Below are 27,652 nucleotides of genomic sequence, written 5' to 3'. Positions count from 1 at the left end.
TGGTAAATTTACGGAATTATAACGCTGAAATTCGGAGTTCAATACCTCTCGGTAGACAAAAAAGATAGCCCAATGTGGTTTTGTTTTAAAACAAACAAGGAATCAAATAAGCCTGTCTCGCGCAACTAATTGACATTCTATCAAAATGAAGTTTATATAGTTTAAGCTCCAGTTACTAAATAATCTAAATTAACTACTTGATGTATTATATAGCCCACCAGTGAACAAGATGTTGCTGTTTTTAAATCTCTTTATAGCATTACTTTCCATACTCTGGAAAGCTAGGAGGCAATGAAAACATTTATAAATGTACGCAAAACAACAATACCACAGAACACCTAACAGAAAAACTTGTTGGATATATTTAGTAAAAATTAAACACGAGATGATGCTTCATATAATAATTTTGTATCTTTTCCCTCAAAATTGGGTAATAATAATACGACGCACTATTGAAAAACACTACAAATGAAAGATATCACGAAGGACACAAAGATTGTGAATTTAATAATTCAGATATTTATTTACTTATCAATCAGGATTGTATGTTTGCGGAAACTAATTATTTCATATGAATATCTGACATCGTAATCAAAGAAAAGGAACTTAGATTAACTCTTACGACTTAAAACCTCTTATTTTTATTTCAGAACAGCTGGTATGGTTAACCTGAAGATGACTTATTAAGGTCCAAACATTGTTATCTGCTTATCAATGAAAGTGTTAATACTCATACCAGCCGTTCTGAGATTAAATTTTATTTCAAGTGTGTTTTTCGTCATCAAGAAAAACCTCTTATTTATTTTCTTCCTAGTGGTACAGCGGCATGCTTGCGGACTTACAACACTGAAAACCGGGTTTCGATATCCATGGTGGGCAGAGCATAGATATCCTATTGTGTAACTTTGTACTTAACTTCAATTAAACAAACGTATTTGTACTATATATTTCTTTATGTCGTAAAAAATTAACTATGAAAAGATAGAACATATTTGTATGCATATTATTAGCAGGAATGTATTTAATCAAACTGTTAATTATAAAGCAGAATCAAGCAGTAATGCTTAGTTTACTGTTGGTGTTGTTGGCACGCATAGGTACCAGAGAAATTACCATCAATCTTTATATATATATAACAGTAATAGTAGCAGTTATCTTGAAAATCTCAACACAGTAATTTTAATTCTCCACGGGGATTACTCCAAGCTTCTTAAGAACACTCTTATGATTTGTTTGTTTGTTTGTTTGTTTGGTTAGTTGGTTAGAATTAAGCACAAAGCCACACACCGGGCTATCTGTGCTCTGCCCACCACGGGTATCGAAACCGGATATTTAGCGGTGTGAGTCCGCAAACATTCCGCTGTGCTATTGGGGGGCACTTTTATGAAAAAATAAAAGTATTCTTTTATTACAGCTTAAAATAAGATTATGTTTGAGAAAGTTCTAATAAAACAATATTTGTATGTACCAAAAGAAGACAAAGCTCAAAGTTTTGATCATAATACCAGCATTGTTTTATTCGAAATTAAGTAGAAAGAATTCATTTAAAGAGAGAATAAGGAGTCACAGTGAGAAGTTTTCACGTGCCTCGAACACTTCGTTTTTCGGTCATGGCTGGTCTTGATCGCTTTTCCTTTTGTGAGAATTAAAGTGTCGATTTAGGTTAGTCGGTCAAGTACACATATATATGTCTTACCCAAAGAGAATTAAAGTTCTGTTGTCTGATAAAACCAATCAGACTTGTATTTGTGTTCAAAATATCAACATTAAGTAGTTCATTCGAGAGAACCCGACCATGTAATACAACGCTAAGCCTAAGTATTGCAGATTTTAGGATTTTCTATTATAGTTTCATAATCATAAGAGTTATAATTTTTTGTTACCTTGGCAACAAAATACCAAAGTACGTCCCTACTCTAAATCTATACAAATCATAACTAAACCTGCCATTGTTATAATTCTTATCTTAATAACCTAAAATTTCGTTAGGATAAAATGGTTATTCAGGAGGTTGAGGTAAGCATTTTATTGTTTTGTTTTTTAACAAAAGTAGAAATAACTTTATAATAATTGTTAAAAATAAAATACCAACAATTATAAGTCTAATATATAAAATAATGAAGTTTTTTAACTCTTTAAACTCATAATTTTGTGCATGTTCTGTCGGAATGATTTCCCAATAATTATTACCACACCTTATAAAATTTCAATTTTCTTAATGTTGTTTTATTATATTCAACATCAGGGAAGTCCACATGAAAGATTGTTGAAATAAAAACCGAATCACTCTTCCTGTTAAACAATTGGTGTTATCGTAAATATTCGACCAGAAGCTAGAAACGTCTGCTCGGATTTAAGGAGTTAATTTTCTCTTCACAGTATTTAATTGGACAATTTTAATAAATCCTCGTGTGATCGCTTTCCATTGTTATGCAGCCTCAAAATCTGCAGCATGATAGTATATCAAGAGATAATCAGATAATCAGATTATATCATTCGTATTCGTTTTAATGGATATCATTATGCACTACAGCCCGACACCGCAATTTCAACTATATCTTCAGTAAAGAATGCAGAGTTAATCGCAAATAATAAATCATGACAACATTCCACCGGCCTTCCATTATACTTGGAGTAGGATGTTGATTTCCAAGATCACATTCAAACTAACGAAAGACCCTTTAGAGTTGCATCGAGATACCTGAAGATATGTGATCGAATTCGAATATCGTAATTCAAGTTTGTTTCGGCCATCTTTTTCATAAAAACAGCCATTGATTTTGGACATAGTTATAAGCTCGTGAATCTTTGGCTTGTGATCCACATTATATACTTCAAATTCATGTTTAATATTTGGTTAATTAAAATATTTGCCAACATTTATATCAATGGATTTTAAGGTTGGGAGCTTCTGTACTGTTTCGAAGACAGCTTTCACTTTGCAGATATGTTGGTGTTACTTCAAAATGGCTTGAGTGAATGCTTTTGGAACCAGTTGCTTTCCTTAGCTTTCTACTATGGAGAATATCGATAGTTCCTTTCTTCAAAATGCTGTATCTTTTGGATGTAAGTAGTTTATCAGTTTTACTATACAAGCAGCTTTCGGAAAGAGCTGTGATGTAATCCACGAGCCAGAAGATAATCCCAGAGGCGTTTCATGATTGAATAGTTAGGAATATATTGTTAGCCTAGTAAATAAGTGTGAAATATGTCACCCACAATATTTCGACTCGCATCTGCAGTGACTTACCATACTCAAATCATTCTTATAAAGCGGGAATGTCTCTATTTATTTTATAATTTAAACATATATTATGAAGTTAAAATTTTGGATCCAATAACTTTGTTTAGAGTAGAATAATACTAAAATAAAGGGCATCAATAGAGATATTTGTTATACATCCTGGTGTTCATAAATGGATCCATTTTAACTGATAACATTAGTTATAAATTTGTTTGTAGCTTTTTATTTAATAATTTGGATAATAAAATAAGGTCTTCTTAAAACTTTTACTAGTATAATTTAGCAATTGATAGAATTACTTATCCATGTCGAAAACATAATATGAAAATAATTTTGGAGTCTCGCTACATCATTATAGTTCAGTTGCCGTATCCAGTCATGCACCATCTTGACAATAGTCCTGGAACATAGTTACTGTTGAAAAATACTTCAATATAAAGATATCACGTCCAAAGCAGACCACTCCTCCTTTAGTCGCTTTCTATAATCCACTTAGTGTACAATTTCCCAGCATCAGTGACTTGACCAATATATCATTATTTCATTTACCACATGGACATTCAGGGTTGTCTTTTTATGGTACATCAATATGGAATTAACCATCTGAGGTAAATTCGCTGCAGCTACTATTAGACGATTTTCCTTCACTTGCAACTGACTTGAAGTTAGTTTTTGTACTTAATCCCAACCAAAACTGCCTCAGTCAGTTTCTTCCATCAAGTGAATTGAAGTGATGCTGCATCATATCACTGAGTAGCATTTATACGAACTTGTCAATGAGTACCTCCTTGTGATCTGTTGAGGCTATTTCAGGGTAAACGTTACCATAGAAAAAGTACCAACTGCCTGTGTAAGAGGTCAAGATATACATGACACTTTTCTAACAATCCTCAAATTTAACCTGATGAATTGTTTTATTGTTCAGTTTGTCGAATACCTGGTACAGCTTAGTGCGATTGTCTTGCAGCTTCAGAATTGTTCCTCAGGCAAATGGTTGATGTCGTCCATAGTCACACTATCTGGCTCAAAACCAAGTATTATACGTCTTGTTCAATAGTCTAGCCGTTCTAGATAGTTGATTGTTTTTTTTTTAAAAAAAAAGACTTCAGGAAAATGTTTCTCCCTAGTCAATGTTTACATTAGCGGTATAATTCCTAGCTTGGAAAGGCTTATCAGTGCTCCATAAACCATTCAGTTTGTTACTTGACAGCTATCATTTCATCATTAGTTTGATAACCTTGTTGGTAGAAGTTATCCATCTCTGACATCTTTAGTCTCTCTAACGTTTTCAGCTGGTTTTGATCAGAGCTGAGGTTGTATCACTTTGGTTGGAATAAGCCTGGAAGTCCTTTCTAGACTGCTCCAATTGGAATGAGGGCCAATGGATGCCACACAACTATGATAATCCCCAAACCATTTTTCCCTCATACCACGGTCATTCCTAAGAGGAAGAGCATAGACAACAATTTTTGTACACCAGAAATCTGCAACTCTTCTTCCCGAGTTCATCCCTCTTGTTCATACGACCTCCTAGTTGTAGAAAGTGCCACTTGATCTTATAACCATTTCAAGCTTATTGTACAAATTTTCAAGTGGAGGGTAGTTTACATTTCATAGTAATGACTTCAACAAGGGTATACTTATGTTATACAAATTTGAATTGATTGTAAAGGAACTACAAATAACCTCCTCAAACTGATGTATTATTTTAGTTTTCTACAAACCGAAATTAAACCAATGTTTCTTTTATACTATAGTTTATAAAACGATTTATCAAAGGTTATTTTATAAGACTCTCTTATATTGTTTTTTTTCCCGGTACAGAAGTAAAACAAACTGGCTAATAACTTAAAGAGCAACACCTAACACACCCCTTTGAAAATAGGCGTAACTTCAGCAATTTTCCAATCCTCAGACGTATACTACTGTCTGTTGGCCAAACAAAACATGGATTTTAAGCTCTTTTAGTAAATACTTTACACAATTTAGTGTGTTTACTACATTACAGTTATTAATGTATGCTGTTTGACATATTTTCCCATTAAAGTTAATCAATTTAATAGCGTAAAGAATTTCCCTAACTAGTTGATATCTATAAATGACTAAGTGTAGATAATTATTCTTGTATGAAACATGCTCGGAATAGTACAACATGATGACAGGGCTGTACTTGTAAGGTTCAAGAAATATTTGGTAAACAAAATATTTTTTGTAATCCGTTGAATATTCCCGTAGTTAAGTAATTTCTGAAAATAGTTTAATAACCTATTATTGTGGTGCTCCGTACAACAAAGTATTTGGGTTGTATGAAGTATTTACTTTTGAACATCTTGCTCCCTGTTGCGTGCGTATCTTTGTGACGTAGTGTTTCAAACGTCTAGGTTATAAGCCAACTGGTCGCTGCGTAGCGTGTCTTAAAATACTTTGTGATGGCGGGGTGAGCGAACTGAGTGTCTTCCCCAGAGAAATTGTATGAAATAGTTGATTACGAAATATGTAAGCGTTTATTTGTAAGGGTATTATTTATATGTAACATGCTATCTGTGGTGTTTAATAGTGATGTTATCTATCCTATCGTATTTGAAAAGAAAAATATGCAATATTGTTTTCGAAGTCTTTGTTATATAGTTAGGAGTGTTACAAGTACTAGAGTGAACAGCAGCATTATCAGTAGTAAAATTATCATTACACTGTTGACATGTATTAATCTTCTACTCTTCATAGTTACCGTGCTAGTTTATAGTAGAAATAACATTAGAAATTTCGCATAAATAGTTGTAGTACTTGTAGCAGTTTCACTAAATTCCATTAAGTTAGGTAGATGGTATGTTATCGTTTGTACAGTGTTTACCGTTTTGTGTGATATTGGAAATGAGGCTTAAGTTAAATGTTATTGTTATACTACGTTCTGTCTAACTACGTTTTAAATATATCTATGGTTTTGAACTGTTTAATGTAACAGCAGTAAATTAAAATATATAATTAGATATTTGGTTTTTTAAAATATAATTTACTGTATAGTTTTTACTTTCATTTGATATAACTGTAAGAAGTTTACCGTTTAGGCTTCATAATTGCGTGACTCATCGCACGCAGTTCGCAAGCGCCGATCAGCGATCAGAACAACGGCCTTTGTTTAGCTTGAAGTTTTGACATTAGGCTTAAATGACATCTTTAATGTTTTAAGTGACGTAAATACATAACCATGTGTACTTTGCTTTTAGCTTGTTATTAAAAATAGATAATAAGTTTCATTGGTGTGACGCATGCATTAAATTTAGTATGAACATTGTTCACTTCCTGTTTTTGTTTTTTTTTTTTCTTTATTTCTCAATTATTTCTTCTACTTTGAGGAGAGACCGCATACATAGTGGGCAGTAATATGTGATTATTATTATTAGGTTACTCGAGCAATAGCTTGCCTAGATAAAATTGCTTAGCTTTTAATTTTCTGAATAGTTTATGTTCTGAATCAGTTTGAGCTGGTAACCAGAATTATTTCAAATTAGACAATTTTGGAAAAAAGAAATTGTTTTTTTTTTTTTTTGAAAAACAGCTTATTAATATTATATTTGACTTCAATATTAAGTAGTGGTGGTGTATTTTTTCCACTTTTAAAATGAAAAGTAATGAACTGGCCTGAACCTGGTTTCCTTACTCAAGTACTTGTGTGTTGAGCTTGAGGCTGGTTTTAATAACCTGTATTTCCTTTTAAATGTTTATATACCTTTAACGACACATTAACAGAGTAATATGATGCAAAGATATTTTCAAATCTGTTACTATTGCATGCCACTGAACTGAACATATAACAATATGAAAATGATATTCAGTTATATTTCTGCAAAATGCAAGGGTATTATTTAAAAATCTGTGTTAATGTTGTTTGCTGCTGACTTCAGAATGCATAACAATTTATAAATGACATTCAGTTGGATTTCTGCAAAAAGGTATGGTATCTTCAAATCTGTTACTGCTGTATGCTACTGAATTAAATGTATAACAATTATAAATGACAATTAGTTGGATTTGTACACTTGCACTAGCTGTTAATGTTATGAAAATATGGCCTCTTTCTCTGTTTTCGTAGTAAAACTACGGTTTAAGGAATTGAGATTAAGTGGTACAAGAAAGGTATACTAAATTCAGTGAGGTTATCCTAAATCTTCATATGTTAAATAAAATGCTAGTCCCTCTTAATTTTAAACTTTAAAATCCTTTTTCAACAGAAACTAAAAAAGGTCACATAAAATATTCAGTTGGTAATGAAAATAATGTTGAAACTTTGGTAATAGAAGCTCATGGACATTAACAAAATTATATTCTTTGCAACCAAAGTTTAGCACACAGTAAATGGTAAAATATTGTGTTTTATTTGAAGTTGGATATCAGGTTTACTGAAGGTCTTGATATTTATTGATATGTTGAAATATATTTAACATAAAAAAAATTTTCCTGAGTAGTTAGTATCAAAAGATATTCAACTACTTTAGGTGAAATTATACATGCTTAATATTCTTATATCGGCAGGCTTATTTAAATTATTTGGAAAAAATAACTTTATTAGAGGCCATGTAATTTAGTTAATTCTTTTTGTGGCCCAACATGAACAGGTGGTTAAAGCACTCAACCCATAATCTGAGGGTTGGGGGTTTGAATCCCTGTCACACCAAACATTTTTACCCTTTCAGCTGCAGAGGTGTTACAATGTGACAGTTAATCCCACTATTTGCTGGTAAAAGAGTAGCCTACGAGTTGATGGTGGGTGGTGATGACTAGCTGCCTCTCAACTAGTCTTACACTGATAAATTAGGGACAGCTAGTGCAAACAGTCTTCATGTAGCTTTGTGCAAAATTCAAAACAACCAAACAATTCTTCCTGTATGTTTTCACTTCAGGCTTAAACATTTGTAAGTTGCAGACCATATTTTGTAACCTTGTTAAATGTATTGCACTAATGTAAAAATGGGCATAATTTTATGGCTTACTCATTGCTAGCTGAAACAAAAACTGGTTCACTCTACCAACTAGAAACGAGTATTTAAATGTTTCTTTTTTTTTTTTTCATGAGTGTTTATAATATACTCCTTCCATTTACTAGAAAAAGTAATGCTAAAATTTTCGAGATTTCTAGACCTTCATTATTAAACATTTCAATCATATTGTCTTGTGGCTTCTAGCTAATATCTAAAATGTCTTAACAATATGGTTTATAATACAGCCCATTTCCTTATTTGTGAAATCCTTTGAATAATCATAATACAATAAAGTAAAACACTAAACTGTTCATTCATCAAGCCTTTTTAGTGCTGTAGATCAGTAGTTCTCAAACCCTTTTTAGTCTCGGGGTCCCCTGATGTGAATAAAAAGTTTGAGGTCTCTTAACCCATAAAAATATCTTAAAATGGGATTTATCAGTTTCAAAAAATTAGAAATGAACTTTAAATTGTATATGTGAAGTACATTTTCTGTGAAATTGTATGTTTGTAATTTAATGTTGTATTTTCTTTTCAATTGATGTATTATAATTAGACATTTAGCAATTTATTGTTATATATAATACTAAGTCTGTGATTTTGTACAAATTAAGAATTCAAATTGCTAATAATGACAACCTAAAACATAAAATCAGAACTTCAAATCTTTTTATTAGAAATGGCTTATGCACTGAATCAAACATGGTGAACCTGTTCAACATTCCATATTTTGAAATGGCCCCTTGTATGCTCATATTACAGTATATGACTTGAATAACTAATCAAGAGCTTAGAAAGTTCCTAGAGTGGTTTTCTCTGACATTTTAATGTTTGAAAAGGCTTCCATTCGTTTGGTCCAAGTTTTCAATAAAATAGATTGTCTTTAGACTGATTTAAAAGTTTCATACTTTCTGAAATATAGAAAAAAACCTTTGTTATCAGTGTAGTTATTTATTATTTTTTTTGGTTATTCAACCTCATCCTCATACAAAGTTTTAAAACGGTTAACAACCTGTCTAGCAACAACCAAGTACAGAGGTCCTAGAAAGAAGAGAATTGTTTGCTTTACTTCTTTATTTATTGTTCTATATTTAAAAAAAAGTTTAATTTATTTCTAAATAGTAATAATATATACATATAAAAAGTATAATGTTGAAATGTGACTTTATATTACAAAATGCTAGTCCTCTAAAACACATCCAATACAGGGAAGACTAAAGGTCAGTTTTATATTACTGCATCAGTGCAACTTATGTAATATTTGGTAGACATGATTGGAAAGCCAGTATAATAAAAATAATAAATATGTGTTCATATATAATGTTGTGAGACTTAAGCTGCTTAGACTAAACATGTGTATTTTGATGTTACATAGTCATTCTAGCACAAAAAATCATAATTTTTATTTATTTTCTCATTTTTTTATAATTACAAGGTTGGTTAAGTAACAGACACAACATAGAGTATACAAAATAAAATACAAAGTTTTACTGAAAACAAACATTTGAAATAATTTGGAGATTTTAGAGATTATGCAAATAATATTTGAGATGTTTTTTTTAAATCAAAACATGAAATCACTTTGCATTCAAACTGGTATTAAACAAACTATTTTCACAAGCAAATCTTTATTAAAAATATTTTCATTAAAAGAAATCTAATTTTTTTGTATACAAAATATGTGTAATCTGTAACAAAAGTTTTATGGCACAAATACTTAATGTGTGCAAGAGTGTATATACAAACTTGTATATTATACTGAGCCCATTGTGAAAGGGTTAATTCAAAAATAATTTTCATCATCTTATGTTCTTATTCAGAATTAAACTTAATTCAATATCTTTATTTTTGGCTTATTCATAGCTGTCTCCTAGAAAAAACTTTACAGTCCCTCTGGAGGCAATGATTCATGTTTTGGATAGCTTGACATTTTGTCCTTTGTCATCAGTGGTTCTCTTAATGATGGGAGAGTTTTTCTTAAAGAAGGTGATTTATTGAATATACCAGTGGCTCTATCACTGATGACATTCCAGAAGTAGTCCTGGCAGGTTGAGTACCTTCTTCAGAATTACCCAATTGGCCATTCTCTTACTAACATACCCCCTCAGTGTGGATTCCTGTATGTGGTGAGGGAATTTCCCAGGGAAGGTTCTGTTCTTTCAGTTTATCTCCTCTGGGATCTAAACATCTACCTATGTGTTTGCTGTGCATAGCGACCCATGAAGGGGAGGAGAGGATCTTGGTGGTTCAGGGGTCCAACTGTGACACAGCACTTTGGCCTTAAATTCCAGTAGATGGGCAGCCCTGGGGTGGCCCCCCTTGGGTCATTCAGCTGGTCCACTTGGGCTAGAGTCAATGAAGTACCAGTCTTTGAATGTTCTCAAGAGGTGTTGTGAACATTGTATCTGATGCAGATGATTAGGTATAGTGCTTACAAAACCCTGGCAATGTTGTAGTGTCTTTGTTTGGCTTTGTAGTGTGCCCCTTCATAGGGCTCCAGTGGACACCAAAATATTCATTTTTTTTATTATGGATCCTCCAAATAAAAACTTAAATAAAATACTAAAAAAACAGTCCATAGGCAAACGACCACGTCTTGAAGATTCTGAGCAGCAATCTTCAACATCTGTAACACCTGATGTACCTCATTTTCTTGTACTACATTCTCTTTCAAACACGTCTTTAGGGTAAATGTCTCCCTTTTTCATTCAGAAGGGAATAGAGGAAATTGCTGGCTCTCCAAAGTCAGTAAAGACATTGATGCTCTTATTCAACAATTGCCATCTCCCTTTTTAATCCTGGGGGACTTTAATGGACATCATCCTCTCTGGGCAAGTGCTGATATTGATAGGAGGAGTTGCTTCATAGAGTGTATGCTCTCTGATCACAGCCCTTCTCTTTTCAATACTGGTTATTTTACATATTTTCATGCATCTAGTCAATCCTTTATTGCTATTGATCTCTTAATTTGCTCCCCTTTACTATTTTCCCATTTTTCATGGAGGGTTGACAATAATCCACGAGGACATGTTCATTTTTTTATAATTTTGAGAGACTGGCTGTGGTGAATGCTACCTGACCAGTGTGCCCTTATAGAAGCTGTATCATGCAACCTGGCCCTCTTTCACTACTCTTGCAGAAATTGATCCTGCCATCAATAGACAACTGTGTGGCAGCAGTAACTGACTGTATTATACAAGCAGCTGCTGAATGTATTCCTAAAGCCTCGACATCTTTTCCACAATATTCTAGTCCATGGTGGAATCCTGCCTGCTGCATGGTACAGAAGGCTCAAAAATGGACCTGGGATACTTTCTCTAGATATCCCACAATCTCGAACCACATTGCTTTCCAGCAGGCCTGTGCACATGATCGGTGGGTAAGACGTCAAAGCCAGAAGGAATTTTGGATTAAGTTTATAACCAGCATATCTTCTACCACCAGTTTCAAAATCTTGTGGGACAAGATTCGAAAGGTCAGTGGGCAATATAATTCTATCCACTTCTTGATCTTGCTCTATGATGGCCAGGAAGCAGCTGATACCTATAGCATCCCCAATACTCTAGGTTATAGCTTTTGCTGGGTATCTAGCACTTCTTCTTTCACCTTCTTAGCCATCAAGACTCAGGCAGAACGATCACCTCATTCCTTTCAAGCTGATTGTCTCTGTGACTATAATCGTCCCTTTACACTGGTGGAACTCAAACTGGCCCTTCATTGGTCTGGCAGTACATCCTTTGGACCTGATGATGTACACTATAAAATGCTGTGCTGTTTATCTCCTGTTTCTCTTCTGATTGTTCTTAACTGGATCTGACAGGAGAATGTTTTTCCTGATGCCTGTTGTCTTACCTTTCTCTAAGCCTGGGAAGGATCCCAAGATTTCTTTATACTACCGTCCAATTGCTTTGAGCTGTCTCTGTCAGACCTTAGAGAAGATGGTTAATGCTTGTCTTGTTTGGTTTCTCAAATCAAACAACCTCCTCTTGCCCACCCATGTATCAGTGAAGTCGTGCTGCCTGTGGTCCTTGAGACAAAGTTCTTAGGGCTTATTTTTGACCATAAACTGACCTTTATACCATATATCAAGCAGCTATGGGTCAAATGTACAAGAGCACTGAACATCCTCCATGTCCTCTCTTCCACCACTTGAGGAGCGGATCGATGTTCTATGCTAAAAATAGATTGTGCTCTTATTCAATTGAAAGTGGTCTATGGCTCTGCCAGGATCTTGGCCTTAAAGATGCAGGACTCCAATCATTATCAAGGCCTTCAACTCTGCACTGGGGCTTTCTGCACTTCTCCAGTTCAGACTTATACATAGTCTCATAAACCTTCTTTGTACCTCTGCCATTTGCAACTGTCTTTACTGTATGCTTTGAAACTTTTTCCCTACCAAAGCACCCAATCTGGGGTTGTTTTGTCCTTCCTCAGTGGGCCATAATTTTTCAGAACAGATGATCTGCTTTTGCTTCTTTTGGCCTTCATATCCAAGTGCAGTTCACCCATCCCACCATGGCTTCTTGAAGTCCCCACATGTGGCCTTTCTTTACGTCATCTGAGAAAAGCAGACACTACTGATTGGAAATACTGTCTGCTATTTGCTGAACATCTTTTGAATCATCCTTCTATTCCTATTTATACAGATGATTTATAAAGTGACTGTGTGGGCTCTGCCATGGGTTTGTTGTGGTTCAGTGGCTGAGTGCAGAATCCACTTTACAGCTTCTGTGTTCACTGCTGAACTGTGTGCTATTTCTCTTGCCCTAGATGATGTAGAAGCTAAGCAGTACTCAAACTTCTCTATTTATATGACTTTACTGGCCCTGGAATCACTTCACGTTAGTTCACACCCTGTTCTTGCTGATATTCAAAACCAACTGTTCCATTTCCCGTAAATATCTATTTCTATTCAATTTTTCTTGATGCTGGGTCACGTTGGTATTTGTGGGAATGAGCTTGCCGTCACCACAGCTAAATCTGTCTGCTCTGGCACTATCACTGCTGTGCCTGTTCCATACATGGGCTATGGTCCCATATTCAAGGCTTGGCTCTGTGCCAGCTAGCAGCTGATTTGAAGTGAGCAATGTGAAAACAAGCTTTTTCCATAAAACCCTATATTGGACTTTGGCCATCTTGCTTCTGAAAGAGGAAGTTGTTCTAACTAGACTATGCATTGGTCATTGTTTTCTTTTATCTGGAGGTGATGCACTAATGTGTAGTCTGTGTAACACGTGGGTCACAATGACCCACATTTTACTTTCTTGCCGTTGTTATGACTCTCAATGATGGCACCATTTTAAACGTTCCCTCCCAAGGTTTGTCCATAACATTAGACAGTGTTATTGGTGATGGTGTCACTGTCCTCCTTGGAAATGTTTTTTGTGTTTTAAAGCCATTCATCTTTCTAATACCATTTAAGTTTTTAATTTATACATTAGACCTTTCTTAATGTGATTCCCTTTTAAGAATCACAGTCCATCTAGTTCAATTTAAAATTAGAAAATAGCCATAATCAGGTAACTAATGCTGCTGTTTGAACAACCCATTAGTCATCATGGTAAGTTTATTATTAAAATTTTGCTACAAGTCTTTTAAAATGTTTATTACTTTATTTTTTGAAAATGGCCATTACATCAAATAATTCAGAACCAAGACTAGAAAGGCCAGTGTCAGGTGACTGACAGTGGTTTTTGAACTTACCTGTTAGTCCTCTTTGTGAGTTATGATAATTACAATTTTGCTACAGAAAGTCCTTTACAACTTGTATTACTGTAGTTTTTTACTTAACGTTGTAGACTAGATGTATATTATTGGTTTTATGCTGTGTTTTTAAACTTTGTTTTGTTTTACCTTAATTTCCTTTTATGAATTTTGCTAAATTTAATTTTAACTTTTTACCGGATGTTTGGCGCAGATAGCATAGCTGTTTTGTGCCATAAAACACCAAATCAACCAACCAACCAACCCTTGAAAGCTGCCTTCTTATCCTGTATTTGGTTTTGGTGCAGTGGTGTGATTTGGGATTTAATGACCAATCAACACAAGTCCTTGCACAAGTTTTTAGGTTGTCTATCTTTCTACTTTGATTCCTACTCCAGTATTAGTGGGTTACAGTGGAGATTCCTCAGACAATTCTGATTCTGCCCTAAATTCTTCTTTGTTGTCTCATTGTAATGTTAATTTTGTGCCTTTTGGGTGGTTCAAACATGTTTCATATTCATGGGAGATGATTGTATATAGCAGACTTCCTTTTTGATACCAGATGTCAAATTGCTGGATCAATAGCTCAGAGGTAATCTTGTGTAATACACAAAAATTGGAGTAGTTCTCCATTCTCTGGTCTGTGGGCTTGAGGTGAAAATGGTATGAACCTTGTCTTATTCTCATAAGGATGTCAGTACCCTGCCAGAAGGTTTTGGGCTATAGTTAACTTGTCAAGCATGGTCCATCAAGCACTAGCCATTTTACATTATTGGACACATCCTCAATTACCCACTTATTAATTGTGGGATTGAGTTACTATATCTTTTACTGGTTAGGATCACTTTTCTGCTGCATTTTGTCTCACTAGGATGTGCTCCTGTCATTTTCTACCCTGCGTTTTCAACAATCCACAGTTGGGGGGAAGAGTATATCTGGATCAGAAGAGGTGCAGCTCCTCTTATGTTTTAGGAGTAAGGAGGGTTACATCTGTTTTTCCTTTGCACCAATCTCTCTTCCTAATCAGTATGGGATTCTACCTTATCTTGTGTGAGTAGGGAAGCACTTTATCAGAAGTTATAATATTCCTACACTGAAAATGTATTTCTGATGGGTACTTGCCTCCACTTACAAGTTAAACCCTTTCTCCCCACTTCTAGTGCTTCTGTCATCTGCCAGACTTTGAAGTGAGGCAGATAGTGGGAGTTGCATGCATCATGTTAAGATACTATGCTCCTGTTGGTGGATAGGTGGTGCATGGCGATTTGCATAGGAGATGGATTGGAATCACTTGGTTCCAATAAGGGAGTGCAAAAGGTTTGTGGCAATGGTAATGACAAAATTCACATACAGAGAGCAGCAATAAATGAGAATAACTAATCTTGTGAGAGAGGGAAAAGAATACACAAACAAATACTATCCAAAAATGACTATCCATGCAGCATGTTAACCATTTGTATTTTCGTGGTGTACTTCTCATGGGTTCTAGAATGACTAATAAGACTCGCTTAATGATTAGTCTAGAGCAGGGGTTCCCAACCGGTGGGTCGTGACCCTCTGGGGGGTTGTGAAGCCTTGGCAGGGGAGTCGCATAGCCTTGTTAGAAGTAGCTTGGGATAACATTAATTTTATTTCATCAATTACATTTTCATGTTGCGAGTGACAAAAGGTTGGGAACCCCTGGTTTAGAGAAATCTATAGCCAGTGGTTGTCAACATTTGAAGCATAACAAAATGTGACCTAATTTTAGCAAATATGATTTACTGGGGAAAAAGTAAAGACTTTTGGAAAAAGCTGTACAGGATGAAAAAAAATTGGTTATCATTTTCAGATTCTGTGTAAAGGAATTACTCTTGAACATTTAAATTTTTCAAGACAAGAAACCATCAAAGGTCTGAATAGTAGATTGTGTCTTTAGAGGGAATTCTTTTGTTGGTGCAGAAGGAGGTGTTGTAAGTTTAGTCTTTGAATTTAATAATTCATTTTCTGGTTGCTTTATCCAATGGATGATTTGTTTCAGTATAGTATTTCCTGTATCTTTCTTTAGTTCACTTGGGTCTCTTTTTGTGCTTTGCTTTTGACTTCATCACTAACGTGTGGAATTTCTTTAAATTTCTTGTTGTAATCCTTCTGTATATCTTCTATATTCTAATAGATCTTGTTTTAAATCAGGGGTGTTTTTCATTTTTTCTTAAGTAGTTCATTTCTTTTTCTTTTATTAGTTCTCTCATAATTTCCTGTTATGCTCTTCTGTTCTCTATCTATTTTTTGTATCTTTCTTTATGGTCTTTAAATTTTCTGTCTTACTTCATGAGATCCTGTTTTAATAATACTGTTGTCTCAAGGAATGGTTTATTCTAACTGTTTGACTTCTTGGTTGTCATTATGAACAGTTGAAGTTTAAATATGTTCAAAGTTTTGTTTAATTTTTACCAAAATTTCATTTTTGATGCTAATATTGTAATGTTCTTTCATTGACAGCTTTTTTTGAAATGATTTGAAGTCCAATTTACATGATGATAAAGAAATAAACTGAATTAATTAACAGTTTTAGAAACATGCACATTATGGTAACTTTCAAATCTCATATTACACTGACATAAATATAGACTTGTACAATTTCACAAGTGATCAGTGAAACTGAAAACAAAAGCTTCTTATTGACTGAAGTATAAACACCTCAAGCACACATGTACTCACCCACCCACACTGACTGATTCATTCTAATGAATAGAAACAACTCTGTTTTAGTGCCCCTACTTTATAATATTCTTCTAGTATATACAAAACATCTGATATCAAGAAGTTTTTAAAATTTTTTCTGCCTGCAATGTTATTAGTATTATTATTTTTATCTTGATCTAATGTCTTTTAGCTGACATCTAAATTTCAACATTAAAAAACGAAGATATAATTTATAAATAAAAAAAAAATGTGTGTGTGTGTGTATATATATCAAAAGTGCACAAACTGTTAAAAGAAATGTCTAATCAGTGTCTAGTTTTGGTTGCTCTTTGAATGTCAACTCTAAATTGACAAACCAGATAATAAGAAAATGTTTTTAGATACATATAATTTAAGAACAGTAAAGGATGTATTGGTCATCTCAACTGTCACATTTATTGTACTAAAATGAAAGTTACAAGTTCTTACATACATGCAGATTCCTGTGATGGTCTTTGTTTATTATTTCACTCTATCCATCTCAAAGATGGTTTACAGTGAGTTCTTAGCATTTTAAAAGTCAAATCAATATACAGGGAGTTCTGTAATCTAAAAATAAAACTTAACTATCTTAATATCTAGGCTTCAAGATGATTTTAAGTATTTTTCCTTTATTGTTTCTTACAAGATACATATACTAATCATAGTTTCAATTTCTTTGGAAATTTGATCTCTAAGGAATTGATAATTTTGATTAAGCAATAGATATTTGTAATTTTATTTCAGGAACTTGTTTATTAAGAGTAATGTGTGGTCAAAATTTTTTTTTTTTACATCTGTATTCACAAAAATATTTGTAATGGATGATGTGTAGGGAAATAACTACTTAGGAGTTCATGCTATTGGTAGTTGATATATAATTAAATGAACAATTATCTTTTTGTCTCTGTAGTTCCAGTCTGATGTGACCCATATTTCATCTCCAAATAGTGAACGGTCAAGATCAAGAATGGCATCTCCTACTCCATCTTTACCAGATTCCACTGCTTTCAGCTCTACATCTGTAAGCACTCTTGGAGATCAAAGTCTTGAAGATGGCATTTCTACAAAGTGCTCTCTTTGCCAAGATATATATACCATACCAAAAGTGCTCCCATGCTTTCATACCTTCTGTCAGCCATGTCTTGAGAAAATTCAGGAGTCTCCTGATAATATTAAGTGTCCTCAGTGTCAACAAGAGTGTATTTTAACAGGTCAGGGCATTGGAGGATTGTTGTCAGACTATGCTATTAGTAACATACTGGAATCTACTGCTTTGGAAGGAAACTCCCCTTGTTGCACAGGCTGTAAAAGTAAAGAATCGAATGCAGTAGCCCATTGTTTTGATTGTGCCAATTTTCTTTGTTCCAACTGCGTAATGGCTCATCAGTTCATGCATTGCTTTGAGGGTCATCGGGTTCTTACATTAAGTGAGTTACAAAACAATAAAGATGATATAAAGGTGGAAAAACCCATAAACTGTACAAGACACAAAAATGAATTGTTGAAGTATTTCTGCCAAACATGCAACATTCCAATTTGTAAAGAATGTTCAGTTTTGGATCATCCCAAAGGTTTGCATGATTTTGAATACTTGAAGGATGTTGCTTCACAACAGGTAGAGACTATTAATCATATGATTGAAAATATTAGAGTCAAAGTGACCGACTTGCGTAATGTTCTAAAGACAATTGAACATTCAACCAGCCGTCTCCAGATGCAGTATCAAAGAGCAGAAAACGAAATTAAGGAAACTTTTCAATTTTATTGCTCAATGTTGGAAGAAAAAAAAGAAGAACTCTTGAAGGAAGTAGATGGTGTATACAATACCAGAATGATGTCTCTGAGTGTACTGGGACAAGAAATTCAAAGGAATATAGAAAAGATTATTCAGTTAACAGAATTTGTGGATCGTATTATGAAGTTTTCAAGCAATACTGAAATACTCATATTTAAGCAGCTGCTTGATTCAAAGTTCCAGAGTGTGCTCACTTACAATCCAGATATTGATGTTCAAGATGGAGACCTTGAGTTTGTTTCAAATTTTCAGGCAATTCAGATAGGTGTACGTAACACTTTTGGATACATTCGACAAAGTTCAGAGATGACATTTTCATCTAAGCCTCAAGCAATTGCCAGACCAAATGGTGTTATAGGCTCAGAAAGAACATATCATAATGGACATGGTACATATGAATCTAATATTCTTTCAAAGAGATTCAGTTCTGCTAACAGTTTGAGCCCTTTCTTGACCAATTTGGGGGACCTTAGCCTTTATGAAAAATGGTCAAATGCACCAAATGACAACTTGCAGAATGGTTCAGATACATATTCTCTTTCTTCTGATCAAGTAACTGATCTCTCCTCAAAGTTGCTTTCTTCTACCATCTATCCATTGAAGTCTCAAATTAAACGTCAGAAGATGATATATCACTGTAAATTTGGGGAATTTGGTGTGATGGAAGGTCAGTTTACTGAACCAAGTGGTGTGGCAGTAAATGCACAAAGTGACATCATTGTTGCAGATACCAACAATCATCGTATTCAAATTTTTGACATAGAAGGTCGTTTTAAATTCCAGTTTGGAGAATGTGGAAAGAGGGATGGACAGTTGCTCTACCCGAATCGTGTTGCAGTTGTTAAAACTTCTGGTGATATAATAGTTACAGAAAGGAGTCCCACTCATCAAATCCAAATATACAATCAGTATGGTCAGTTTGTTCGCAAGTTTGGAGCTAACATCCTTCAGCATCCAAGAGGAGTGACAGTGGACAGCAAAGGACGTATAATTGTTGTTGAATGCAAAGTAATGCGTGTAATAATCTTTGACCAATTGGGAAATGTCCTTCAAAAGTTTGGATGCTCTAAACACTTGGAATTTCCTAATGGAGTGGTGGTCAATGATAAACAAGAAATCTTTATCAGTGACAATAGAGCCCACTGTGTAAAAGTGTTTAACTATGATGGAGTATTTCTACGGCAGATTGGAGGAGAAGGGTTAACCAACTACCCCATTGGTGTTTGCATTAACCAAAATGACGAAATCCTGGTGGCCGACAATCACAATAATTTCAACATCACAATTTTTACCCAAGATGGTCAGCTGGTAAATGCTCTTGAAAGTAAAGTGAAGCACGCCCAATGTTTTGATGTGGCTCTTGTAGAGAATGGTTCTGTGGTTTTAGCCAGTAAGGACTATCGTATTTATGTTTATCGCTACATGCAAATCCCAGGAATAGGAATTTAAGCAAAATGCTGTTGCCTTCATATTTAAAAGGCTGATATTTTTTCTGATCTCCTTCTGTTGTTCTGGGTATCAAGCTTATAACAGGCTTTGAAGAATTTTCAAGAGTTTGGTATATTTTTTTTTATTCCAACAGAGATAGGTGACACCTCAAGTTTGAATAGATTATTTTCAAACAAATTAACCCAACCAGTAGTTGGCATCTAACATATCGGAACAGGGCAGCTCCAGAGGGAAAGATATTCTTGCATTTAACTTAGTTCAGAAAGTCTCTGTCAGAGCCTTGATTTTATCACTTGAATGTTTGTTTTTTGTGGTTGTTTACAACAGATGAATTTAAAAGGCAGAGTGAAAACCACTGAACAGCTATGTGTAATTTATGTTTTCTCTAATCTTTATACATTTACAACAGACACACACAGATTGCCTTTGGAGGCTGTTGGATAGCCATGCGTAGCCTGTCCATACTAGGTTACGAAATTATCGTACATGGTTTACCAGTCCTAGTCAACGTCCACAGCTTCCTTGAAGTATTGGTTTTTTCTTAGACACTTTAAAATAGTTTTGGATAATGTTACCTTTATCTCACAGTTTATTATTTATTGTGAAATAACCATAAACATAATATGCCAAAGATGTGAGAACACTAGCTACTGTGATCTTTAAAACAGTGGGGCCACTTGTTGAGAAACCAAACTTAATTTTAAATATTATTGAATTATGACTGCAATGACACAGCCCAGAGTTTTGTGTGTGTATGTGTGTGTGTATGTTTGTTTTTTGGAGTGCAGCTAATACAAATTTACTACTTTTCAGTTATGTTTTATGTCTACTCTGCAAATTTAATGGTTTTTTTAAAATAATTTTTGTGTAGCTATTGTGCCAATTTGTTATGTAAAATCTTAACCTAATTTATTCAGCTGTGAAGTCTGTTTTTTGAAGTTATTCAGATGAAGAATAAAATAAATTTATTAAAAAATCTATTAAAGAACTCAGAATTCACTTATTACCTAGTCAATTTTGATTCTTAAATGTTAACTATAAATAAGATTTTGTTCAAATGGAAAAGTGTAAAACAATAAATATGGCAGGGAGAAGTTTTAAGCTTCCAGTTATAAATTTAATTTGAAACTTGTTTTTATTTTAATGTTTTTTTGTTTTTTTAAGGTGTTCTGTAATGAAATACAGACCTGCAAGTTTGATTTTGTTAGGAGTTTGAGTAATCATGTTAACTAGGTGTGATTTGGATTTTGTATACACATTATTTTAGAGCCATAATATTTTGGCTTTGTTTGGTTAATTGTCATGTGAATTAAAAGAGTATAGTATAAGATCAATTAATTATTTTGCTGATTCACATCAAGAATGTTTAAATGATGTATAGCAGCAATAATTCTAATTAAGCATGCTAGTTGTGAAGGATTTTGTTTTGTGTAAAAAAAAACAACAAAAACAATCAGCATAATGAGAAAAATGATTCGTGCTCAGATTGTTAAATTTGTTCAGAATTACACAACATAGTTATATTTTTTATGGCTTTTGTGAATTGTAATTTACCCCATGAAATTCCACATTGTGTGCTGTTAATGTTTATTCATCTGCAAAAGTTTTTTTTTTTTTTTTTAATGTAGCTACCTCGTCCAAGCTGCAATAGTTGGACGCAATCATTTCATTCCTAGTTGTGTGAAAAAATATTCAGAATGTGTTGTTTATAAGGTATAGTGTACTTTGATGAATGCAACCAGTGGCTTTCTGGTGTTTTTAATGATCTCAAGAGATACATACTTAACAAACTCAAAAATTCTGGCAATACTGGTTGTTTACATCTCTGCATCATCACTTGTGTATGTTACAATACACTATAGGAACTGTGGATGTTATATTTATCATGGTTTAATATAAAAGCATACAATTACTTGCTGTGTTGAAGTTTTAGCCAAAAAAAATTCCATTCTTGTAGGAAAGTTTGGGTATGATTACTTGTTGAACTTAAAGATAAGCAGTAGAGATACCAATTTCTTGTAAACAATGTTTGTGGGCATATCCTTAGCTCTGTCACTGTCAAGGTTGTACAAGAGTGTACCATAAGTTGATTTGTCCATGATATTGTATTTGTACTATGTGTAGTGGCTGTACCTAGTGCTCAATTAAATGTGGAACCAATCTAATGCCTTGTTCAACCAGGATACTTGCAAAATATTTTAATGCCACTAAAAAGTGATTTTGTACTAGTGTTTACAAGTATGTTAAAAGGGTATAAGTTTGAGTGTTAACTTTAATACAAAATGTTATAAGTGGCACAGTTTTTTTGTATTTTATATTTGCAGTTGTTAAAGGGGGGAAGGCAAATAAAACTGTTCATTTTTTTTTCTTGTTTCACTTGTTCTGGGGTTTAAAGCCTAAATATTTTTTCACTTTGTTCAATTCATGGCAACAGGATTTGTGCCAAGTGAAACAGGTATGGAAATTTTTTTCAAATGTTGTTAGGTTAAAGATATTTGAAGAGCACATTTTCAATGGTTATTATTATTATTATTATTATTGGACGAGGAACCCACCATAGTGTAAGGAACAGCCTCTCCTCTAGGTGTTTATTTTTACTTACTAGTTACTATTTAAAAAATCATTCATTTGTTATGTACTAGTTAATTGATTTAATGTATGCATTTTTTCGTTTTTTTTTTTAAACTAAGTAATCTATTTATTTGAAGGATTGTTTTTAAAAATTTTTGTTCAGTATATTAAATTTGTTAGTGTTTGGTCCAAAAAACTGTTGACATTTTTTACTATTACCAATTTTTATGAGTTGTGCTGTATTGTTAAGAAATGGGAAGTTGTAGTTTTTCATTAATGTTGCTCATAACCTATCTCATGTAGTGAACTTGACTCAGAAGGCCTGAGCATATGTTTAGTAGCAGACTGACCTTTGTTAGCTGTTCTCCACTATGCAATGTTTGAAATTCTTAACTTTCCAGTATCATTAAAGGAAAAATAAATGCTGATAGATGTATTTTGTCATGTGGTTTTTTTTATAATCTTGTTGGAAATGAGATCTGTTACTTTAAGTATTACCCGCTATTTTTATGCTAAAATTAGCATTATAAATTTTTTTAATCAATATTAGAAATTTTGTGAAGCATATCCAACCACATAGAAACATCAAATGTGTGGTGGGTATTGATTTTTTATTTTTAGTAGTGTTGGTAAAACTGCAAAAGTTCATTGGTAGGTTAGCTTATTTGTATCCAGTAGTGTGTGTGTGTGTGTATATATGTATATATACACACACAAAAAAAAAATACAGTTTAATAGTAAGCAACAGTTGATAAGTTTATATACATTCCATTTTCAATGCATATCTTGACACTCAGTATTTGTGAAGTGTTAGTATGTCCTTACGTTACTATATGTAGTTCAGTGTTATGCTTGGTAGTATTAAATTTAAAAAAAATTATATATATATATATATATAACCAGTGTTTTGGAATAGCCCTTATTTTTGAAACTGTCATCTCTTCTAGGGGTGGGTGGGTAATTTTGGCTTCCATTACAACTCCAATATAATAATAACATGCCAGATAAAGGTGCTTGCCTTAATGTGTGCTGAACAAGCCTTCCTCTGGTGCTGTTCCCGTCATTTCCTGCTGTTGTATCATTAACTATCTGTTTTAAAAATAAAGAACGTTTTTATTGTTGATGCTCAGGTAGAACACGGTGTTATAAAAGACCTTTTTAAAGGTTGTCCATTTTAAGTCACATGTGGGATAATCTGGGCAAGTGATTAAAAATAAACATTGAAGTGTTAATATGTCGATATACTTCACGTTGTGTATTTCTCTTCCCCCTCTCCAAGTATTAAGAGATGCGATTTGAACAATTATAATCGTTTTTTTATCATTAAGAGCCAAATACGAATTTGTCTTTAAAAATTAAGATATGCAAGTTGGACTTTTGAAAATCGTCGTTTATGTACTTGTCCAAATGCATTTCGAGAAAACGCGGTGGAAAACTGTTGATTATTCATAAAGGTAATGACGGAATAATGCGTTAAGGAAAGTAGCTTGTGTACCTAACATGTTAATTATTTCAGAAATATAAAAGTATTACAAAACTGTTTGCAAGACAGGTTCTACGTTGAGCATCATAGGTTAACGAAATGCGTAAAAGCTAATGTTTTGCTAGCCGCCCATGATCTCTCTTATAAACGCTAGTTTTGTGTACATGTATAGACAGTTAATGAAGGGGATTGCAGTGTTTTAATAAGGTCACTCTGTTGTTTGAATTTCGTACTGTTGTATTGTGACGAGTCATTTTTTTAGTTTCTTTTTAATAGCTAATTTATAACAAACATTTGTGGTAAAGTAAACGTTTTATTGTCTTTCATATGTTTGTTACTTGACTGTACAACTACTGCATCAATAAAGTATTTTTGGTTTCCTGCACTTTGTTTTGAAATCATTTACAATGAAATTGACTAAAGTAATCATCGTAAAAATAAAGGACTTGAGTTATTAGTTGTAACTTTGCTAAACTATAAGGACTTGAAAAACATGTACACTACCGACAATTCCGCGTAGTCGTAGATAATGGTCTAACATCATGATGTAACATGTGTGTTAAAAGATGGCTGATGAGGGCGATCCGCGATATGTCAACCACGCCGTTCAGCTAGTACCGACGAGACCTTTCATCCAACACTGGGGTTCAAGCGCACAGACAGTAGTTGATTCACTATTTACATTACAAAATTGCATAAACGCCATCTAATGGCGTGGACTAAAATAACTAACGAAGTACAATTATGAACAGTTTTATGAATGGTATCTACAAGAATATCATAGTAAGAACTGACTCATCTTGGCAGACTAATCCAACAGTGAGTACTAACTTGTCTCGTTATCTTGAAACGTAACATATATCGTGATGCACTGATCATTCATTACAAGTGTTTTCCCTTGATGTGGTGGTATTCTTTCAAAAAATACCATAACAGGGAAGACCATATCAAAACAAACAAGCACTTTAAAAAGTCAAAGCTATTTAAATCCACCAAAATTGAGTTTTGTGTGTTTAAAATGAGGAGTGTTAAGTGATATTTGTTAATTTAAGTGTTGGATAAATTGTATAAAATATGCAATGAAACCATCTTAATTATTAATACGGGAAAACGGCGGAAGTAAACGTAGTGAGCTCGCACTGACGAGGTTCAACGGGCGCTAGTTTGCATCTTTGAAAGCAAGAACGGATTATACTTGTGCTGATGAGACGCGTAGACTGCCTGTCTCATAGAGCAACGATCAGCCCAACCCCGCTGTAAAAGACCGATAGCTACTTCCTTGTAGACGAAAGAATTGAGTTCCAGCCATCCTATGTATGTTAGCGCCATTTTGCCACACATAAAAACGCAACAAAAACAAAAATCACGCTCAGCACCAGTGACAGTCCCATTTTACTATTCGATTAGAGTAACCCACAAACTGACTCTTCCCTCTAGTCTGTCCCGGCATGGGCATATTGATATGGCGCTCGACTCGTAACTTTAGGGCTCGAATCCACGTCGCACCAAACACGCTCGTCCTTTCACCCGTGAGGGCGTCATAGTGTTACGATGGATCCTACTCTTCATTGGTAAAGGTGTAGCCCAAGAATTGACTGTGGTTGATGATGACTAGATGCTTTCCTTCTATTCTTTACACTGTTAAATTAGGGATGGCTAGCGCAGATAGTTCTTGTGTAGCTTTGCGCGAAATTCAAAATAAAAATCTCTCGAGCTATTTGGAGGAAGAAGTCCAATTGAACCTAACTGTTTCTGGTCTACAAGACTAAAAATTAGACAACGAGAAAGTGAAAAGCCTATCAGTTTTAGAATTGGAACGTCTATCACAGAGAGTACTTATGTGGTTTCGCGCGAATGTTTACCAAGATGCAGTTGGTTAAAGCCTGTAGCCTACATTATATAACACTAAACCTTGTTAAGGCGACTGTATTCCTACACACATTGATTAAACATCTCGAAGAAAACTTTCTATTCATTAGTTGTATCAGGTTAAAAAATATATATCAAGTTTAAAAGGCTTAATTCCTAAAGTAGAGACAGTTCTGAATAAATAATATTACAAACACAAAATAAAGTTGATATAAAACTATAACAAATTATTTACAGCATTTAAACTTATAATGTTCAGTAGTCAATAGAGAAACGTTACTTAAGTAGCGAAGTTTAATCTTAATGGAAAGAAAGTTACTCAAATTACTTAACGTGTGTTCACTTCCCGTCTATGTACTTAACTATCACATTTCCTTTTTATTGTCAGGTTATGCTCGGATACACGAAGAAATATGCCATTACTTATCTAAAACTTGATACTTTAAATCTGGGGAGTTTGAAGGTGAATTGTCTTTCTTCGTGGTGGTACAAAATTCCATACTCGCATAGCAGTACAATCAGGAGAAGACAAAATTGTGTCTATGACTATACTTGCACAGTAGTACCATCAGGAGGAGACAAAGATGTGCATATGACAGTGAAAGATTTAAGTTTATTTGGCGGTAATTATATGATTATTTTTCTCTCTCTCTATATATATATATTTTATCAACAAACAATTTTTAACTTCCATATTAAAACTGCTGTTGGTATTTAGTTATCTTTAGTCAAGTGTTAACTAAATCACATTCAACATTTTCCATATTATAGTTTAATTCAGTTACATACGTATTTCTCAACCATTGTTGAACTTCAACGAAGAGGAAATATTTAAAAACACTACATTTTTTTAACGAAATAAATGATTCCGTAATATGCTGTTATCTTGCTTGTATTCAATGCTTAACCCCTATTCGGCCTGGCATGACCGGGTGGTCAAGGCGCTCGACTCGTAATCCGAGGGTCACGGATTTGAATCCCCGTCACACAAAACATGCTCACCCTTTCAGCTGTGGGAACGTCATAATGTGACGATCAATCCCACTATTCGTTAATAAAAGAGTAGCCCAAGAGTTGGCGGTGGGTGGTGATGACAAGCTACCTTCCCTCTAGTCTTACACTGCTAAATTAGGGACGGCTAGCACAGATAGCCTTCGAGTAGCTTTGTGCGAAATTCAAACAAACAAACAATAACCCCTATTCCAAAAACAAAATAAAAAAGTGTTGGAATGCACTAATAATTTTAAGAACATTAAAAATGAACTAAAAGTAGCCTATCTCTACCAGAGGTTTTAGTTAATAAAAGAAAACGATCAAAACGAAAAATTAAAAATATAATTAACGAAATATAAAATGAAAGAAATGTTGAAGAACTAGTGACTTTGAAATTATACTACTTTTGTTTGGAAGACATTTTACGATACTTTATCTGCTGTTACGTTTATAAAAATGAATCAACTGCTCATACTGCGTTGTAGGTGTGCGCTATAAGGACGTGGATAAAAATAAATCAGTGCAATTTGAGAGTAACAGAATTAAAAGAAAACAACAGAAATATAAATACAATGGAATAATTATTTGCTTTACCAATAAACAAAATGAATAACTAGCACCCTGGCTCAATGACCAATCTGTCATTTACTATAGCTCCATTTCAATTTCAAAGCTCAAACTGTTCGTGTGTGTGTCTAAACTTTGGAAAAAATTTCAGACTTTAAGCCTACTCATGTGACGTCAAACTTACATTTAACAACCAACAAATGTCTAGTTTAAAAACAGCCATTAACAATACTGATAACAGTTTGTTTCCAAAACTACAGTTAAAGAAATGTTTTAAGTGCAGAAGGACACACTCA

At 33.8% G+C, this 27,652-nt stretch overlaps 1 protein-coding gene across 3 annotated transcripts; it reads left to right on the top strand.

Moving 5' to 3' along the window:
* The first annotated feature begins 1,729 nt into the window (after positions 1-1,729).
* LOC143244319 (protein brain tumor-like) lies at positions 1,730-24,312 on the top strand. 3 transcript variants are annotated; one of them, XM_076488761.1, is made up of 2 exons: positions 1,730-2,016; positions 17,540-24,312. In XM_076488761.1, exons 1-2 carry the CDS (start codon positions 1,996-1,998, stop codon positions 19,871-19,873), a joined length of 2,355 nt encoding a protein of 784 aa, XP_076344876.1. In that variant the 5' UTR covers positions 1,730-1,995; the 3' UTR covers positions 19,874-24,312. The 3 variants fall into 3 exon arrangements, with proteins under 3 accessions (XP_076344876.1, XP_076344878.1, XP_076344877.1); XM_076488763.1 differs by lacking the exon at positions 1,730-2,016 and adding an exon at positions 5,430-5,714; XM_076488762.1 differs by lacking the exon at positions 1,730-2,016 and adding an exon at positions 5,432-5,740.
* Positions 24,313-27,652: the final 3,340 nt, after the last annotated feature.

The sequence above is a fragment of the Tachypleus tridentatus genome, chromosome 2 (assembly GCF_004210375.1).
Source record: "Tachypleus tridentatus isolate NWPU-2018 chromosome 2, ASM421037v1, whole genome shotgun sequence".
Lineage (NCBI taxonomy): Eukaryota > Metazoa > Arthropoda > Merostomata > Xiphosura > Limulidae > Tachypleus > Tachypleus tridentatus.
This window is presented reverse-complemented; position numbering and strand designations above follow the sequence as displayed.

Bases quoted from the DNA above. Each gene is read 5' to 3' on its own strand.
- LOC143244319 (XM_076488761.1), top strand. From the start codon at position 1,996: ATGGTTATTCAGGAGGTTGAG. The intron at 2,017-17,539 runs GTAAGCATTTTA...TTGTCTCTGTAG, and splicing joins TGGTTATTCAGGAGGTTGAG to TTCCAGTCTGATGTGACCCA.